General features: G+C 34.6%; 1 protein-coding gene and 3 long non-coding RNA genes across 11 annotated transcripts in view; 3 read left to right on the top strand and 1 right to left on the bottom strand.

Annotated features, from left to right (window-relative positions):
• The first annotated feature begins 885 nt into the window (after window positions 1–885).
• Window positions 886–7,376, top strand: LOC126912411 (uncharacterized). 5 transcript variants are annotated; one of them, XR_007707122.1, is made up of 8 exons: window positions 893–993; window positions 1,071–1,110; window positions 4,063–4,312; window positions 4,422–4,574; window positions 5,078–5,875; window positions 6,771–6,849; window positions 6,942–7,066; window positions 7,151–7,376. It is a non-coding gene; the product is annotated as an uncharacterized LOC126912411 (long non-coding RNA). The 5 variants fall into 5 exon arrangements; XR_007707120.1 differs by having other exon boundaries at window positions 886–1,110; window positions 4,402–4,574; XR_007707119.1 differs by having other exon boundaries at window positions 895–1,110.
• Window positions 7,377–7,973: 597 nt separating this feature from the next.
• On the top strand, window positions 7,974–10,471 carry LOC126912412 (uncharacterized). Its single transcript, XR_007707124.1, has 4 exons — window positions 7,974–8,101; window positions 8,567–9,238; window positions 9,349–9,443; window positions 10,174–10,471. It is a non-coding gene; the product is annotated as an uncharacterized LOC126912412 (long non-coding RNA).
• A 3,064-nt stretch (window positions 10,472–13,535) lies between these two features.
• On the top strand, window positions 13,536–14,934 carry LOC118266132 (uncharacterized). The gene is made up of 2 exons (XR_004782821.2): window positions 13,536–14,106; window positions 14,624–14,934. It is a non-coding gene; the product is annotated as an uncharacterized LOC118266132 (long non-coding RNA).
• Window positions 14,935–17,281: 2,347 nt separating this feature from the next.
• LOC118278615 (uncharacterized) overlaps window positions 17,282–21,137 on the bottom strand; it is an 89,796-nt gene continuing 85,940 nt past the window's right edge. For 3 of the 4 annotated variants that reach the window (XM_035598027.2, XM_035598101.2, XM_035597950.2), the window contains one exon: window positions 17,282–21,102. Coding sequence is in view for 1 of the 4 variants with exons in the window: in XM_035597950.2 (XP_035453843.2) it covers window positions 21,048–21,102 (55 nt within the window). In the remaining 3 variants the exon portion in view is untranslated. The remainder of the gene's footprint in view (window positions 21,103–21,137) is intronic. The other variant, XR_004783925.2, reaches the window with a different exon arrangement.

Here is a 21,137-nt window from a genome sequence, read left to right on the forward strand (position 1 = left end):
TTAATCTTACTTGTACGTTTTAGTTTAGTAAGATGCTTTATTTTGAAAATTTGTGGCTGAGTAATGTAGGGACCCATGTAAGTAAGAATGGCATAGTAAGCAAAAGCGTATGTGAGCGTGAAGTATGCACGGAACGCACATCATAAATCAAAATTCACTTTATAAATTGAAATTAAACAGTAAAATTTCGGGTATAATAAAAAAAAAATCTTAGGTGGGTAGGTATAAATTTGTATTGTCAGCCGGCGTACGTAGTTGTCACTTATCATAATGGATTCGATGTTGCGGCAAAAAAAACGACCCAAAAAAATCGATCGATAATTTTTTTTTGTGATATGCACGTCTTTTTCAATATTACAAATTAAAAAATATAAACAAAAAACAGCAGCAATTTCGGTGTGATACTAAGCTTTCTTGCTTGTTTATTAAATATAAATAATAAAAAGACAAAATATTTATTAAAAAATAAATACCTATATAATATAGTATTATATTTTCTTTACAGAGAAAAACCAATAATTCCAGTATAACTTTCGATCTACAAAAATATCAATTATCATTTTTTTTTATTACTATTAATAACTGGCAACAGTTTTTACCCACGAATGTATAAGAATTGTTTTCATTTTCTCTTTGATTTACTTTTTATTAGTTAAAAAATGTTCCCGACTTGTTTCTATTAACAAGAGTACTGATTATTAATTTAAAATTACAATGCTCTTTTTAGTGATAAACATATTATTGGGCATTTCATGGCCAAATTTGAGCATACCCCTTTGACTTCTTTTTCTATGAAGTCTGTTAAAAACTATACGGTTTGGAATTTTTAAAATGAGAGTTGGTAAAATGGTAACACTGTAATTAGACTAGACTATAAAAGGTTATGATGGACACCTTGCACGCCATAGTGCACGCGGTGTATTGATTATTCTATTCACTTGTATAACCGCTAGCAAAGAGTAAGATATAAAGAGCGGTGCGGCTGTGCGTTCGGTAATGGCGGTTTTGAATAATTTAATATGTATATAAATAATCCAGTGCATACTATTTATTCGTATTTTTAAATATAGATATACCTACGCGTAACCTGTGAAATTCAAGGTGCAGAAGGTAAGGATTATGAACTTTCTAGGTAACTATTCTTTGTGCTGTTTTGGAATGATAATTAATAACTGTATCTACTATGTAGTAAAACTTGTTGTTACATGTTTGAAACAGCAAGTTTTACACTTTTTAAAAGTACTTGCGCGGCTCGCGCTGTCGGAAGGCGAAAAAAAAAAAATTGCGGGTAATAAGACATTTATATACAATAGTAACTCATGTTAATTTCAGGAAAAAATCTTTTACAACTACAAAATTAAATTAAGCAAAATTTCCTTTTTTTTTGTACAATCAGTAAGTTCTTGCGTACGAGTGTCGAAAAGTTCACAGAACATTTTGGAAAATAATAATTTCCGCACCACCTGGAGGTAGAATAAGCGGCGCGTTTTTTTTATCATAGTGTCTCCTATATGTATGCCTAATGCACGTTCTGTTGATTTGCCCGCAGACAGATTTTGTCCCGCCAACTTTAATTGGCGTATTGCTATTAGATTTTTAATACTTATATACGTTCCTAAATCACCTTAAAGTAGGTACCTATAAGTACCTACTATTCAAAATAAAATAAGGGCTACCCTGTTTTTAGCTTTTATCAAAAAGCATTATAATTTTTCTGGATTATTAGAACAGACGCGTTTAAACATTAGCTATTAGCTATTATTCGAATCCAAAAGTTATATTTTTTTTTGAAATTAATACCTACATAATAAACTTGTTAGGGAAATTATTGCAGTATAAGAATGATACCAAAAATTTAATTTTCTTTTATAGTGACTGTTGCTTAAATACTATGAGGCGCTATGTCAATCATATTTTTTTTTTAATTTATGTAAGTACATAATATTTTTTCAAGCACTTCAATATTTTTGCTTTGCTTACCTATTTAAATTAAACTTAAAAATGTCTGAAACAATATTAATTAATTAAAAACATGTTGACTACAAAATCAAATGCTTTATTTTAGTAACCATCAGTTCTTGAGTTACCTACTCTAAGACAAATATAATGATGAAATTAATGAGGGTGGCCCCATTTTGTTTTGAGTAGTACAGTTATTTAACGTATTTATGATATTTTTAAAATTTTGAAAATGTTAATATTGGGATTCAAGGAATCATACATCAAATACAGTAAAACGAGTTACATAAAAACCGGGGGGTAAGTAGGTACAAGAATGGGGAATGGGAAAATAAAAAACGTTTACTTCAATATTACCGAAATACACTCCAATTTTATTTGTTAGCGTAGGTAGATGTAGATTATTATAGTAACGTAAATGTGGGTACCTATAAATGTTAAGAAACTTAATCTTCAGTAATATAAAATTAATCGCTATTGTTAATTTCAAATCTCGAGAAAAACTGAATCGCTTGCGTTAATTCTTCTTTGTTGGTTTTGTTATAATTAGGAGAAGACGCTTATGTAAGAAAAAATAAAGATGCGCAGACACATTTTCAACGCAAAACAAATTACTTGGGCTAGATTAGAAAAAAGGAAATTTTATATTGTATTCATTATAATTTTGTGATTTTACATAAAATTATATCTAATCCAATTATTCATAAATAATCGATAAAAATAAACGATAGACGATACTATCAATATTTATAAATTCTCGACCATGGCAATGTTTTATAGACATTTCAATAACATTTTCTGTCAGTTGTCATGTCAATGGCATCTTTGTTTTGTTGAGTTTGTTTGTTGTTCTTGTCATATGCGGCGTGTAAATTCAAATGTATGTGCGTTTTTAGGTGTTTTTAAATAATTATGTGGGTACGTATGTATGTCTAGATTAATGTATGTAGCACAAGATAAGAATACTTAACTTAATTATTAATTAAAAATAATTTAAGTGTTTTCATATTCATATTCATGTTGAGTCATGCATCTGGTTCTCCGTACCCTACCCCAAATAAAAATAAAATAATTTTAGAAACAGTATAAAATACCAATTTTGGCTGCAGAACAAAACTTTCATACTAGCTCGCCGTTCTCCTTTTGCATAATATCCTGCCCTTAGCTTTATTCTGATGCACCGTACATTGATTACGAATGGACCGACAATGTTTTAAGAAAAAATATTTCTAACATGATAATGAAATGTCGCATGCAAAATGAAACATAGGTTTTAACTCGTCACCCACCCCTAAAATTACCTACTTTACAACACAATACATATTTATACCTACCCACTTAAAGTTTTTTTTTATTATAGGTACCTACCTGTAATTTTATAATTTAATTTCAAAATTTCAATTTATTACTATATTAAGGTGCGCTTTGGGTATAGTAGAATAAATTTTAGTAAGAATAAATAAATTGTTCAAAATAAAAAAAAATAATAATTATAAAACTGATGAAAAAATAAAGATTAATTGGAGCAAAAAGAGTGAAAATACTGGCAGTGGGTGTACTTTTTCAGGAATAACACACAATTCACTTTAAATAGAAAACTATATGCCTTAGATGCCTGATCCGGAGCTGCGGACTACCTAGCTTGTTTACCGGGGCTCCGGCTCGAAAAGCAGGAGAAGGAACGGGGTGGTTTTTAGTCAGTAAGATTCTGACACTCCCTCTCGCCTCGCCCAAGGCGAGAAAAGTCATTGGATGATTTTCCACCCTCAAAAAAAAAAAAAAGATGCCGGTCACCTATTGTCATTTTTAAGTTGACTTAATTGATACCCCTATATTTTAATATTACAGATATCCATATCTTTTCTAGTTAAAATTAGCATTCAATTTAACTCAAAAGTAACAATAGCAGCTGAGGAAATTCAAGCTTAATCTAGAGTAATTTTTTTTTCATTAATTAATGGTTGGACTATAGGTAGGTAACAAGTTATTGCAAACATTGTCAGTAACAAACACCCGTATGCATCGCTTTTACTGTCCTCTATTACAGTCAGAATCAAAATGTAAAGTTAATGTTTTTACCCTTAATGTAATTTTTACTTACAGATAGTCAACTATGCGGATTCCGAATCAAAATAGGTCATTCTATGAAGAAACTTGTGGATAAAAATCCAAAAGCTTATTTTATGATCAATGTCAAAGGCGTTTACAAACACAATGATTACATCTTAGTGCATTGTTTGGAAACAAGAAAGATATACATATATCCACAGCAAGACTCTGCCACTCAATGTGCATTTACTTCCGTGCAGTGTTGTATGGCATTGTGACTTGTGCCATAAATGACATTCCTTTGGTAATAATAATAATTAATATAGTTTTTATTTTCAATTATACTTTGTTTTTTGTAACATTTTTAACAGAACTTGATGTATTTCATTACAGAATGTTTACAAATTTTTCAGACCTTACAACAAGCTGAGTGGTCAAAGTTACGGTAGAAAATCCACCCCATTCAGCAAATTTAATTACAAACCTTCATTTGTACTTATGGAGTATTTTAAATAGGATCATACAAAGAGAATGGGTCAAAGTAAGGGTAGGACTTCAAAAAGTTGGTAAGAAATGTAACTTGTTTATTTTCTACATTTATGACAACTGCTGCTTCTAAACCCAAACTAAAACAACTATATTATCTGTTGTCCTTTATGTTATACTTGTGTGTACATAAAATACTAAATTAATAAAGATAAATTAAATTACCTATGTGTAATGGTGCTACAGCGGTTATATAACGTTATACAACATTGTGTAACATTTATAATAGCATGTAACATACTCTACAACCACTGTTATAATTTGTTTAAACACAAATGTTATTGTTACACATAGTTGTATTACGTTATATAACCGCTATGTGGGAGCACCATAATAAGTACACATGCATTATACATAAATACAAGTATAATACAGTACATACTTATACCTATATAATTATATACTTTCTATGTACCATATTAATTTTATTGCTAAGTCATTTTATTTGAACCTTTTGTCATGTCTATGACTGTGACCAATGACCAGCCAGTGACCATTCCTGTCTCTGTCTATTTATTTACAGGCACCAAGTGCAGTAGCGGTGTGCGTATGCACTTTTACTTGGAATTTAAAATTAAATGTGAATATGGAAGGTGGTAATGAGATTTTTGATATCTTAAGGCACATTAGCAACCTTTAATGCATAAGAAAATAAAGAATCGGTAACCATGAGATAAGTTTTGTACCTGCTCATAAAGCTGTAAAGTGGTGGCATATAATTTTTTTTTTCATAAAATTTTATGGGAATTGGAGCGGTTGCGGTTCCTCATCCTGAATTCTTGTCCTATCTCAACTCTGTTCACAGTTCCTGCTGACCTCCTCATCATCCTCTTGCCCACTTCCTTATTGGCCGACTGTTGACAGTTCCAGCTTCAGAAGACTTGACAAACGAGCCGCCTGGCAGACAGAGTCGAACAATTACGCCAACACTTCTTGGCGCTAGTCTAAGGAGTAAATTGGAGAGCTACAACTACTTATAATTGTATTTTGTATAATAAACGATTACCACTGTACAAATAAATAATTCATTGAATACGAAGCAACCCCAAGCAAAAATCCCATCAAACAAACATCCAGATATTATATTCACGAAGTGTGTTCTTAGTACCTAATTCTAATTTACAGGTACAAATTCATCTCATGACGTGGAAGGTTCAGTCAGCATCAACTATGGAATCTCTGGGGGATTATCGACGGCGAATGGGAGACGGAGTGGAAACGACGTCACCAGTTCGTGCGAGATACCACTTCAGAGGCATCGTAACTGATAGCGGGAGTCGACACCTCTCCCGAAAAGAAACTCTACGCTTCTTATATTAAAGTAAGTTTTCTGTTATATAATAGATTTTTATGAAGTTTATGTAACAGTAATTATAATCGTATAATAACTTAAAGTGTAGGTATAGCTATTTTATAGTTAGTTATGTGACTGATATAACAGCTATTCCTTTTCCAACATTTCCATTGGTATCGTGAGAAACGAGGCCAAGAAAACATAAATGTTCGTTCCAAAAATATGGGCCTCTACAAAAATTCTATTCTCGCAGTTGTCCAGGTTATTTAATATTAAGACTCGGGTTGTTCGAGACGTTTTATTTAAGGTTCTGGCTCTCAGGTATTCTTGTTCAGCTATTTAGAAATGTAAGTCTGCTGCCGCAGGCTTGTCGCTTGCTCGTCACCTTGGTTTGGTGGAGACACCGGACAATCTATTTTCGTCCCGATGTCTGCACTAGAACGTGATAATATACACAATATAATATATAATAGACACAGCAACAAAAACCACCAGTCGAAATCTAGCGAGCTATTATTGTTAACGCAACCTTTTTAGAACTGACTACAGTTCTAAAAACCTGTCTGGTTCAGTAACCAGTTCTTTTTTACCTTAATTTAATAACATGGAAACACCTAGAACAACTATTCAGCTGGAAGGTTCTGGTTAATCAGAAGTTTAACAAGTTTAACTTAACTGGACGTCGAGTATCTTACTACAAGTCTTATAATGAGACACAATAGAAAACACATTGTGGTTTGCGTAGATCTGCGTTCTGACATACGGTTAAGATACAGGACAATATAATTTAAAACTAATGTACCATGTACCCATGTAGGTTGTAGCTAGTATTAAATAACAGGGAACAATGTCCAAACGTACATAAGAGCATCAAAATCTCTCGTACTCTATTCCTCTGACACTTGTATTTTTCCATTTTCAGGAAACCTCCACCGTGCCGAGAGTTTCTACTGCAGTTAATAGAATGTGTATTTCGCAATCAAAGAACTTTTGTAGAAACGGTTAGTAAACGTTTTATTACTCTCAAAATATATATCACATTCATATACATTATATAGTAACTGTTTATGAAAATGTGTTTCATATGTTTCAGCCGCCTGCACCAGTCGGAATAGATGAATCTCCACTATTGCAGTCCCTCGCTGGGTTCACCAGGAGAGCCAATCCGATGAATTAAATTATGTCTACCGTTATACAGACAATTTTGGAGCGATTGCGGTTCGTATAATGTTTTAATATTTCATAAATTGTTTTCTTAACCATTTCATATCGCACGTGTTTAATAGTTTTTTTATTTTTCAGTTCATGACTAACAACAACGAACAAAACGGCCGCCAGCCTCCTTTACCGCCACAGCCGCAGACCTCAAATCGACAATCTACAGATCAAAAAAATTTTGTTTAGGAAATGTCACGACTTTGTTTGGGGCATATGTAATGAAGGTGCTCAGTGTAAATTTCGACACGAGTTAAATGTGAAATATATGAAAGAAATCTTTGAGGTTTTGTCACGATTATCAGAACAAAACAGGTTCAATAGACCAGATTGCACGTATTTGCATGCAAGTAGAGAGGAAGAGAACCTCTTTTTAACTGCTGGACAAATACCTAGAGCAGAAAGTGCTAATCTGGCGGCAGTTGACAAGTTCCATCAGATATCCCAGTACAACGAATATCGCATTTCGAACATTCACTAGTGGCTAGCACAGTGGCTTCGGCCTCGGCAGTTTTACATACCCAACGAGGAGCCGTTGGGTATGTGAAATTTCCGACTTGCTTACCAAATACGTAATTTGGAGGCTCTCATCAAATTTTAAGCATATTAAATGCTACAAATTGGTGAAAAAACTACAATTAAAACAGATCAATAACAACAAAATTTTTGTGCGAGGCACTTGTAAGGAAGTTTAAGAAATGTCACGACTTTGTTTTGGGGCATATGTACTGAACGTGCTCACTGTAAATTTCGACATGAGTTAAATGTGGAATATATGAAAGAAATCTTGACGTTTTGTCAGATTGCACGTATTTGCATGCTAGTAGAGAGGAAGAGAACCTCTTTTTATCTGCTGGACAAATACCTAGAGCTCTGGCAGGAAGATAAGCAGCTATGTCTAACGCGCCTATGAACGTGTATGTGAATGAGAATATTTAGTTCAACCACCACCGCCACCTCCGCCGCCACCACCGCCACCTCCGCCGCCGCCAACGACAGCTATTGCGCCTGTTTAGACGACACCTTCCCTATTCTCAGGTACCTTCTGATTTCATCATACAAACATCCTCCAAATTAAACCATGTTATATTAGATATGTTTATTACAATTTGTACATGAAACTTTGCATTTAAGTTTTGTACAGCTCCACCTGCCTTCACTTATTTATTGCTAATGGGTCGGCGTTAGCTACTATCTTGCATGGCGGTACGCACAAGGAAATTTATCGTATAAGCACATTATCTTAGATTGACCTCGGTTTAACGCCGCTGGAGTCAGCCTGGAAAATCAAATCCATGCAACCCTGGTTCCTTTTATCTTAAGCTCCGTTTAAAATGTCAAGGCAAAAGACCACGCTTTCTGGGCTATTTGGAAACATTTTTGCAGAGCTGTTGTAAAGCACACTATTGCATTATTTGATTTGCTTAAATAAAAATGACAGTGGTATAATTGAATGTTCATGTTTTTCTTTTTTAATTGATATTTTCATTTCCTTTTTTTTAGCGGCGGCTACTACTAACGAGAGAAATCAAATTAATGAATCTCGTGCAAAAGAAATTTTAAACGCGGATCGAAGCAGACCAATTGCATCAAATATAAGCAACAATGGATTTAGTCAATTCATTAATGGACATACGGCAGAAAGTGCTAATCTGGTGGCAGTAACAAGTTCCATCAGATATCCCAGTACAACGAATATCGCATTTCGAACATTCACTAGTGGCTAGCACAGTGGCTTCGGCCTCGGCAGTTTTACATACCCAACGAGGAGCCGTTGGGTATGTGAAATTTCCGACTTGCTTACCAAATACGTAATTTGGAGGCTCTCATCAAATTTTAAGCATATTAAATGCTACAAATTGGTGAAAAAACTACAATTAAAACAGATCAATAACAACAAAATTTTTGTGCGAGGCACTTGTAAGGAAGTTTAAGAAATGTTACGACTTTGTTTTGGGGCATATGTACTGAACGTGCTCACTGTAAATTTCGACATGAGTTAAATGTGGAATATATGAAAGAAATCTTAAGATCAACCACCACCGTCACTTCCGCCGCCACCACCGCCGCCCCCGCTGCTTAGTTCCGCGTTGCCACCTTTTCCAGCATTATTTGCGCCGCCACCGGTCCCGCAATGTTTACCACAACACAGCCACCACCACCATTGCCGCATATGTAAGTGTTTCATTGGTTCTCTGCCTTTAAAACGACCCACTGGTCAAAATCTGTATTATATTGTGTTGTAAAAGTAGTCTCATTTTTAATCTTCATGTATTTTATTGCAGGTTTGATGCCAGTAGACCTCCTCCGCCATTGCCAACTAATGCAACTCCTAATAAAAATGGCGCTGTCAAAAGATCTGCCGAGCTTCCTGATGAGGGTAATTATCATTAAAATCCTATTGTTGCAATGAAAAAACCCTACGACAAGAAAGTCATCGTAAATTTGAAGCGGCGGGACCCATTCTAGAAAGCCAGCCGTATGTGCCCTCACCAAGTCTTCATATTTAGAATGGGTCCCGGCTGCTTCAATTTTACGATGACTTTCTTGTCGTAGGCTTTTTTCATTTTCATATTATAAAGAAACGCAGTCGGGCTTTTTAGTTTTTTAAATTACCTTTTTTATTTTATTTTTTTTAATATTTTGATATATCTAGTGACTGTGAGAGTTCACAGTAAATACGAATCTAACGACACCTCACAAGCCAAAATCCGTCAAGCCGTTTAGGCTGCAGAGCGTGCCAAACAATTATACATACATACATACATACACTCGAAAAACATAACCCTCCTTCTGGCGCAGTCGGGTAATAACCCTCCTTCTGGCGCAGTCGGGTAATAAAGTAATTGCATTGATATATGGGATTCTGCACAGCGATTCTAATTGTCGAAATAATGACCCTGGGGTTTCATAATTTGATCATAATAAATCCTTTGGTGTTTTGATTCCGGCAATATTATTATATTGCCGGAATCAAAATTACACGAGTGTACTGTTTACTAAAGATAGCTTATTTTCAAATTAGAAAATAGTTGCTATACGCTAATATATAACTGTATACCAAGCTAATGCATGAGATATATTAGTAACCAATCAAATTATATGTTTAGGGCTGAGCTGTACCGCCAGGAGTTGCAGAAGCTGGGGTGTGAACATGAATTCCAGTCCTATTTATTCGAGAAGAGGTCTGCAGAATATGCCAATGGTCGGTTGTTGCTGAAGTCAGCCGTCAGCTCGGATTGGTTCCGCATTCTGGATGAGTATATAGAGGTACCAGATAAAGACAAACTGGATAATATAATAAGTTATGAAAAACTATTAATTATCTTCTTGTTTTAATATAGGAGTATTCTGAGCCGACGCAGCACGAACTTAGCCAGTTTAACCCGGCGTCTACTTTTCCTTCAGTAAGTGTTTCTCATATAACTACACGGTACCGTGCCCGTCGCTCTGTTAGAAAAAGGTAGTGGTGGTCTCAGAATAAATTGGTACCAGAGTACGGGAAATTGGCCCCAGAATACGGAAAATTGGCATCAGAATACGGGAAATTGGCCCCAGAGTACAGGAAATTGGTACCAGAATACGAGAAATTGGTACCAGAATAGGGGAAATTACTACCAGAAAAGGGGAAATTGGTTCCAAAATACGCGAAATAGGTACCAGAATAGGGTAAATAGGTACCAGAATAGGGGAAATTGGTACCAAAATACGGGATATTGGCAATAGGCTCACCCCCTATTACATGGGACTTAACACAAATGGTGAAAAGTGGGTGTACATTGTATAGCGGCATTACTTGCCGTAATGTGCACTTCTCCTACCCCTTCGAGGATAAAAGGCGTGACGTTGTGTGTGTTATTTTTATAGATTCAATTTAATATACAATTTATCTTTGATATTGTGTAAATTGGAAAAAGGAAGCTGCTTTTGAAATACCGGGGCCTGAATTTGAGGGTTATTTCGCGTGAATAAAAGTGTCGACGCGGTGGAATGAGTACCGGCAGCAAAGTAAGTAGCCACCTAACTGGCAATAAAAAAAAAAATTGTAAGTATTTATACAACCTAGTAATTTTCATCTTTTAAGATTCTTCAAAGAAAATAATAAGTAGATGTATAGCTAATGCATTCATTTCTGTTTAAGGTACTTAGTGAATTAAGCTTTTACGCCTCTGAATTGTACCAACGAGTTATTGCAGCTAGTGTGCACTATAACGTTCACACCAAGTCAGGGTGTCTAACTGTGCGCGAGCTGTGATACAAGCACTCAATAATGACCACTCCAGATGGAAGTACATCTATTTTACACAAACACGCGAAGAACGAAATGTTATTGAAACCGGGTGCGTACAAATATGAATCTTTAAACAATCACAATATCCAGATTACTTTGTAATCTATTAGGTACCTGCCCTTATTTGTTAATATATAAAGCTTATAACTTGTGCTGAGTTGGTTTCCAACAAGCTTTTGTAACATCTATCTACATTATTTACCCACTAAAATAAAGTACCCCGATGACTTTCGATCTCGGTGACAAGTCTAACTAGACTAGCCCACTACGCAGGACATATAGTGTACAAGCGTGTGCGCAAACACAGGGGCACTCTCTGGTCCCTCGTTCTCTGGATCCAATGGGACGGACTCTAGGTCCTAAGCTACCTAAGCTATGCGAGCATATGATGTAAATTAAATAGATTCTTCTATATTTTCAGGCTTTACAAGAAGTTTGGGATGCCAGGGGTTGTATGATGTACAGATGACACTCATATTGCTGTTTTAATGCCGGCAGAACTTGAAGATTTTTTTTAATACGAAGAGTTAGCAATGAGTTCTGAAATGCTCAAATAGTACGTGCTTAATATAAACCAAGTGACTAGGGTTTGTTATGGTTATTTGCAGTCCCAACATAACTAACTTAAGAACATTTTTTTTTAGATAGGCGATTCGGATTTGTATATTTTAACCAAAGGCGTGAGTCATGACGGCGCAAGTCATGATTCCTATATTTGGAACTACCATCCAATCAACAATCACTTAGATAGAACTTGTTCTCCTGACTGAGAATGAAACTATGGTTATTTGGTAAAAAAACCTTTATTTATATTATTAATATTTTTAAACGTATTTTTATTAATATTTATAAACATATTTTTATTTTAATATTTATAAAGTCTATCGTTATATTTACTTACATTAGAACTTAAGACAGGATATTTACCATGTTTATTTATGTCTGTGAGTTTTCGATATTTCGGCACTGTTGCAAGCGTCCAAATATCCCGTTTTAAATTCTAATGTTAGTGTTGACCATGTCAGTTTAAAAACTTTCTTCTTCCTTTCCTTTTCTTTATATCTTTTTTCCTCTTGTCTTTCAGGTGATTCAGGCTACCCGCTACGTCCGACCTTGATGACACCCGTCGTTAATACCGAGTCAGATACGGCACTACACCGAGTGACACTGTCAGACTCTGAATTCTATGGAGAGATGTACCAGGGTATTCAAATCAAGGCTGGCGATGTTTATTGGTTGATCGCAAGCTACACTATCACACCTCATAACATGAGAAAACAAATGCTTGTGTAGTTTTAAATTATATTTGTAATGCGGTTAGTTGCCTGAACCACCATTATCGTCAGAGAAGCAACATCGAGGAATCACTATGCAGGTGAGTGGATTTGGTGCCTTTACCTATGTATGTCTATGCTACGTTGCTGGATGCGTTTGGCTTCCACCAATCATATTCATTGGTACACATAGCTTAGCACTTGTGGAAACGGACTCAGCTAAGCTATGTTTTTATATGGAAAGATGCGTGCTATGAATAGCTTCCCTACTACTATACATTGCGTACTCGAGCTGCGCATCTCCCTTGCACAGCTACGTAGCACATCTTTGACGGAATAGCACTCATATGTTTTAAGTTGTACCTTATGGTTCATTAATAGTCAGTATCTCTTCAGTCAACAAGTTTTACACTGAAGTTATAAAATAAAACTATAAATTGTAATAATCCTTTAATTTGTGCAATTAGTAAGTAACAGTGATTCAATTTGTGTTTCAGGATTCGCCTACAGAGAGTGCAAGAACTACAATATTAATTCTTAGCTGCTGGTGAATTAGTACGAGAAGAGCGACTTTGGTCAGCATGTACGAGTATCTGACGAATTGAATTTGATTGAATTTTATTTTGTATTTTGCCTTAGTTAATAAAAACTTTGTGTACTGTGGTTCAATTGTTTATTTATTCTAATAGATATCTATGTTAATATTTTCTAAAATTTTGCAAGTTTTGTTCAGCTTCATAAACAAAATGGCCTAAATGTCTCGCCACGTCGCGAATGGGCGATAGGTTTTTGAGCCATTTGCTCAAGGGTCGAGCAGTTGCAGCATATGAAGTAGCGCATTGCATCTGACGGAAAGTCCAAAAGAAACAATAAATATCAATAAACCAAATGTTAAATATTAAAAAAGGCCAGACAAGGGTTCGATTCCCGGGTCGGGCGAAGTATTGCTGGGCCTTATTCGGCTTTTCGCAAATTTCTCAGTAGTAGCATAGAGTCTGGAATGGTGCCCAGTATATGACAATAGGCTCGCCCTCTATTACATGGGACTTACAATATAAATGGTTAAATGTGGGTGTACATTGTACAGTGGTTGTAATATGAATTCGATGTTAATATACCCCGCCAAGCTCTCCTAAGTTGCTAAAATCTGATGAGGATTAGACCAATGAGTTTTTAATATCAAAACTAGAATAAAATCTATGAGAGTTTTCAAGGTTCTAACAACAACACGGAACTCTTTGCTTAAATTGTTGTGGTTTCAGAGTCACAGAGTCATAACAACACAGAGTAAAATGTCATGAAACGTATTGTATATCATCAATATACGTGCATCTTATTTTAAACCACTTATATTACTACTCTATCGTGTATACATGTTATGACTTATGATACAATAAGTAAATAAAATTATGTGTAGATAACAAAACACTACCGTTTGATTGAACATACTCCAATTGTAAAGTAATTGTGGAAATTATGTAAGTACATATTTTAATATCATGTGATTGATAATATCATAAGTAGGCCACCAGACGTGCATTTTTATGTGTCTCCATGTCAGCCAAACATGCAAAATGCGACATGGTAAACATGACCTAGGTATGTTTGACTTGGTACCTATCCCTAATGACTTACGAATCGGTTGAAATTGGAAACTAGCTACATCCAGTGACTAAAATTAACCAAAGTAAATGAAAGTTACCTACAAAATATGATGTAAAACATGATTAACTATGTTGTGTCTGAGACCTGCAGGTCTTGCAGCATACCTAAATCTATTAAAGAGCCTACGAATCAATTTGTACAATAAGCCCCAGAGAAAATATTGAAGTTATTGTATATGTTATTCCAAGCTCTGTCCATGGATGCATTCTACATGTTTAGGCGTCCAATAGGTCTAATTGACTTGTAGCTATTTAAAACAAATGTTGCTAAACGGTTATGGATAAATGATGAATGATGATGATGATTACGAATGATATCTTTATTTTACAGATAAAGAATAAATGCAATGTAAATCATGGTATATGGTGTAATACTGGCTGTGATTGTGGCAGCTGTGTGGTTGCCATGTATTAGGAAAGGAATATGGGCCCAACCCGGCCCGGTTTATGCAAGAGACAGAAAGAATCGCGTGTTTCAAATCACACCAACTGGAAAATGTTGTGAAAGTCAATGTAGAAACAAATAATTACTTGTATCTTATATCAAGTTTTTCTTTTGTGCCACACCCGAATGACAAAATCTTGATATTCATTCATTTATTCGTTAAAATACTATTAGTATTGTTTTCTATTGCTCTCTTATTTTTTGTTTCATTTAATCATTGAACCACATCGCCGTTTTGTATAGGTCCTAAATATACCTAACTTGTGAATTGCCCATTGCTAATGCCTAATATGCCTACGCTACTTGTGACTAGCTTAGCTAGCTAGCTAGCTTAGCTTGGTGGTGGTGTGGTGGGTTTTAAACTCAGAGTATACCATTGATACCTGTAATAAAATATGTTTCTGTGGACTATGTATACAAACCGCACCATTATTCTTGTATAAACTTTAAAGAATCATATACTATGAACCTTACATAGACACCTATATATTTCTTTGGCTAGCGTCACTTGTGTATCCAGTGCATCTTGTTATCCGAGCACTTCTGTTATGATTCTGGATATTCTTGACACGACTACATGTGTGGTGTAGGATTAGGTACATTAAAATTAATTTAAACTAAGTACCTATATAGATAATAGCTCTATTAAGGTTCTGTCAATCATCCCGTGCGTGCGGTTGGTCACGTTCTGCGCGCGCCTCAAAGAGCCATCAGACCACCACAGATGGGGCCCAGTAGGGCTGATGCCTGATCCGGAGCTGCGGACTACCTAGCGGGTTTACCGGGGCTCCGGTTCGAAAAGCAGGAGTAGGAACGGGGTGGTTTTTAGTTAGTAAGAGTCTGACACTCCCTCCCGCCTCGCTCAAGGCGGGAGAAGTCATTGGATGATTTTCCAACACAAAAAAAAGGGTCTGTCAATCATATACACTTACACAAACACATAGGTACAAAATATTTATTGTTCTAAATACATTTACACACAAACACAGTTGTCTGTCATCAAAGCGTTGAATAGACTTGGTAGGACAGTAGGACTATTCATTTCTATTGTATTAGTAGCTAAATATCCCTTACTTGGGCAGAGGATGAATGGTGAGTAAGTCGATATGGGTTAATAAAACACTTTTTTAATTTTGACATTTTAATTTGAATCTACATAAAACACAGTTACAGGGCTGCGCATACAGAACGGTTAAAGTAAGTAGGTATACTGTATAGGTACTTACATGAATTATATTCGTACCTACTATCACTATTTATAGCACCTTTCGAAAGTCGCAATTTTTTCATGTAAATATTTTTTTGTGACTCGTTAGGCTTGCTTAATAATTCATATATGTACTGTCTTTGCAGCAATGTAATATACGTAGCTGTTGATAGATTGTAACTTAAGTATACCTATTAGTGACAAATAATATAAGGACAAGGTATGGACTCGACTGTGTCTACTAACTATTTAATACGTGATCTTGTTACTGTTACCCCGTAAAACATACAAATATCAGGATGTCTAAAGTTTGCGAATTTTGAAATTGTTATTTAATTGATTTAGGTAATCATTTTTTCTGGACATACAACCGGGGCCTATAGTCAAATGCATACCTGATATTACCTATGTGGAAGCAGGGTGATAGTTGTGCAATTGTGCATGTTTTGATTTAGAACCAACAAATTCTCGCTATTCGCATTCTTTCGACAACTCGAGCAACTGGGCAATTATACTTAACTACTTAAGAAAATAGATTTTCTTAGATATACAATTGTATCGACCGCTATTTTTAATTAGTACATAAAAATATATGCATGTACTCAAACGTCTGTACCTCTTTATCTATTCTGTGGTATGTACGGTCTGTTTCCGTTGTTTAGTGTATAGTAACATTTTCATCGGCATTCAAAATTGCTTTTTAATGATATTATTAAAATAAATGATTTGACTTTGACCTCAAAAGCAATTCGTAGTTGAATGATTCTTAACAAAGTAGGTACCACAAGATAGTTTATTTACCAGTTGTTACCTTTTTCCGAAGTATAAGGTGGTGTTACTTATGACAGTTTTTAGCTTCGCATACTTCGATCTTTGACGTGAAGCATAGGTACTATACACATTAAATGTATCCGCACCGCCTGACGCAGGTCCTTTAGCGTACATGGGAGGTTCGGAAGGTACCTGTTTTGATAGGGCGAGACGAAACGGCGAGCAAGAATGACTTGCCGCCCGACCAGACCCGAATGTACGACGCGGTGTGTCGCGATCCGTGTGCGGATCAAAGACTCACCGGACTAATACCGATGGAGTGTCCAGTAGGGTCGATGCCCGATATGGAGACGTGGAAGACGAAACGGGTTACTCAGTAAGAGTCGGACACTCCTCGCCTCACCCGGGCGGTAGAAGTACAAAAAAGATTTTGTACAAACTAGTTCGAGCGTGCAGTGATTCCATAAGAGTCCGTTTTGTCTTGGTGACGGACAGAAAACAAACACTGCGGTGCTTTTAAAATACAAGTAATATTTGTAGGTACTAATAGAAAATTAGAGGCCAAATTACATAACATTTTTGTATTCTATAATTTACAGTAGCTAGGTATTTACAAATACATATTTTTTATTATACATTCAAAACAAAGTTCTTAAAAAAGAACAATCAAATATTTATTAACCATTCAAAAAGATTTTTGTTTTGATTATTAAATAATCCAGCATATACCTAATAGATATTTATTAACAGTACCAACACAAAATTTGGTAATAGTGTGTTAATATCTACATTATACATTAATAAGCCGACATAGATACTAAATAAACATTTATTCTTGAAGGTAAAAATGTGTCTGTCTGTTTAGCTACCTACTTACATCTATATAATCGCTTATACACCATATAAACACAGGTAGGTACCTCATTACTTCGCTAAAATATATAGGTACGTATACTGATGCCTCTTCTTAAAAGGGAACATTGTTTTTACAATTTAGTTAAGTACATACATGTGTGTCTAGCACGCTTAATTTAATTTTATACCTATAATATTTTACAGGACAATAAATTATAAAAGATATATCATAGTATTTACTAGTTACTAATAAATATGGTCTTAATGATAAGTAAACATCGGCTAAGACCAGAAGAGAGTAGAATATTACATTTAAGTATTTAAAATTTTGCTAGGTACTACGTGTACAAGAAGAAATTCCTTTTTTGTATAAAGTCCTAGAAAGAATTTAGCTCTACATAGGTAGATAAAAGGTAAATTGAAACTGTACACAGTCACAGTCTCATAGTCTTCTAGTTCAAATCAGTACATTTTTGGGAAATTCTATTTACAATTGGTACATGATATAGATAGTAAATATATTTCATTGTTTCCAATTGATTAGTTTAAATAAATTATCATCTGGAATGTACATTATGCATATTTGCTATAAAGTAAAATAACAATTTTTAGTACCTAATGTATGTAGGGCAGGTGACCCGGTTGTGGCCATCGACCCCATTTGTGGCCATTGGGGCCTTCAAATATTCATAATTAAGGCATGGACAAATAGATGTACAGTATTTAAAATATTGAATATTGGAGACACTGATATCGTTGGCAGGTTTGATGCGTCAAACTTCACTTCGACGCAACAAGTCATTATTTTTAGTTGAGGGTGAAATTGTTAAGATCTTAACAAAAAGGCTAAGGCGAGCGGGTGAGGATTTGGTTTTTATTTTTTAAACCGTTGCTTATTTTTTGGATATTTATGTTAATACTACATGAAGAATATATTGTCTAAGTGGAACTAAAGTTATTTTGTCGCCATATGTTTCTGAAGTGAGGTGACCACTAATGGAGACAAAATTATGAATTTCTCCATCTTTGGCCACATGGCTGGCAAAAACTGGTGTACATAGACACCCCACTTCTGGCCATTTATCGTATTTATTTATTTTATCGTGGCTTTTTTTCCTTGACTTTACTTATCAAAAAATACATATTTTTCATTTTCAGAGACACAATAAAATGCCTTCACACAATGGGGAGGCCAGTTTATTTTGCAGCTTTTACCAACCTCATATAAATGTTGATCTCTTTATTTGTAAGTTAAATACAAGTGAAGTTATTATATTTCATATTTTCCTAACTAAATAAAAACCATTGTTTGTAAAATGTGCAATTTAATTAATAAATTATGATTACTTTTATTGTACTTTTTGATCGCCAGAACTGGCTAGAAATGGCATCAATGTGGCCAAAAATGGCACAATCTCCCTTTTTTTTCTTTTTTATAGAGTAATTTTTCTATTGGACGTTCTTTAAAAAAGGTTTTTCTTAGGCAAGGTTAATAAATGTTAAATGACTTTTTACAAGAAATATGTTTGTGATAACAAAAACTATAAGTTAAGAAAGCCTCAAAGTCGACAAAATCCTTAAAGTGGCCAAAACCGGGTCACCTGCCTATATGTAGGTATCTACAATTAACCTCCCGACAGGTACATTAGAATAGAGATGACGACTTGGTTAAAAATGTTAAAATTTCTGAAAACTGTAAGTACCTACTAAGTACCTAATGTACGATAATTTATAAAAAAGTGACGAAACAACTTGTAACTTCATAAAAAGTTCATAGGAAACGATCGTTTTGACGTTTCATGACATTATCTACAATCTGAATTTTACTGGTAGTTGTCATCCTGTAATGTAGATAATTAGACCGTTTAAAACTACTTAAAATACGAAGAAAATAACACATGCATGAAACGATTACATACTCATACAAGTTTCCCTAATGTTCCTATTGGTAACTACACTACGTTTATGTTCAAAGATTATTAAATAAATTAAATAGGTACTTCTTTTTGAAGATCAATGAAATACAAAGAATACATAGTTTTGATCATTTTCCTATTTACCTAATTAATGACATGTGTTAAATATTAAAAATCAGTAATTTACATACACCTACATCACAATGAATTTCGTTTTTCACAACTCTTAAAAAAAGGCAATTACCTACCTATTTGTATTGGGAGTACAAAAAATAAATAAGGTAAATGCATCAATTATGGATAGCATAAGCATTATTACATGTCATATTATTTTTGACAAATTCTTTGTTATATTATTTATTTTCTAAAATCGTGTAGGTACTCAATAACTTGGAGCAAATGAAAAATCTATCCACTCGTATTTAGGGTTGTCAGACGGTCGGGAATTGGCGGGATTCTCCCGAATTTTTGTATGTCCTCTCGATTCCCGACAAAGCAAAAATAATCTCCCGAAAAACAAGTTCAATAATTTTAAGTTCACATTTTCGTCAAACGAAACTTGCAAACACAAAGTTAAAAATTTAATCTATTTAATTTAATTTTGTATGTTTTTTATTTATTCCAGTACATAACGCTTACTGCGAACGCGTTTTTAGTATACTTTGTATCTACAGTGCAATGTAAAAATATATTTGTTTACTTAACATATTATGTATATATTTTTTTATTTCTCTCAACCAAAGTCCTAAAAAATCCCGAAAAATCGGTTATTGATCCCGATAACAGGGAGAATCGATTTGGCAACCCTACTCGTATTAAAAGCATTTGTTACACATTAAAAATAATATTATTATATTCTACACAATTAAATAGTATTTGGGATCGTGTTTGCTAATATTAAGAAGCATTGTTTTCTGTATTGTACCGTGATTGAATCTCTAAGTTCCCCGTTAATATTTATTCCCCTATCTATGATATTGTCCACATTATTTCAGATAAGGGCTTTCTTTAAAATGTGGAATTAATGTATTAGAAAATAATATGTACTTAGGTTATAGTTTTTCTATGAAAGTGACATTTAAAAAGTAATTACAAGTATTATAAAAAGTAATTCTGTATCACGATTCTTATAGAACAATCCTTTTCAATTTATCAAATACTGTACAAACTCTACCAATGCACATACATGATTATGGTAAAGTTAAACATTGTCGATATGCCTAGGTAACGAGGAAAGTATTGTAGTGTGAATAATGCCTGATAAAATAAAATAATAGGTAGGAATAGGAAGTATGCATGTAGTTTAGAAAAAAATATCATAAAATTGGTCCGTGTCCATAACACGTGCATTTACCTTAGGTAGGTATAGACCTGTGGTATAAACAATGTTTTTAGTTCTGGTATACATGTGGTTAGTTCATTGCCAGCGGCGCAGTGTTGCACTTGCCATGTTAATGTGATACGGTGACTATTAAGAAAACTACGAGCACCATTTGTAAAGCCAATCGAAGCGTAGTTTTCTAGGCTCTCCTCAGTCGCGCACCCTGCGCCAACGACGGTGTCAGCCTCCCTTGTCTTCCTTTCGTGATCCCGGGCTCAGCGATCCGCCCTTATGCCTAGACATAACAATATCTCGATTACTTTACTTTAC

This window comes from Spodoptera frugiperda, chromosome 25 (assembly GCF_023101765.2).
Source record: "Spodoptera frugiperda isolate SF20-4 chromosome 25, AGI-APGP_CSIRO_Sfru_2.0, whole genome shotgun sequence".
Lineage (NCBI taxonomy): Eukaryota > Metazoa > Arthropoda > Insecta > Lepidoptera > Noctuidae > Spodoptera > Spodoptera frugiperda.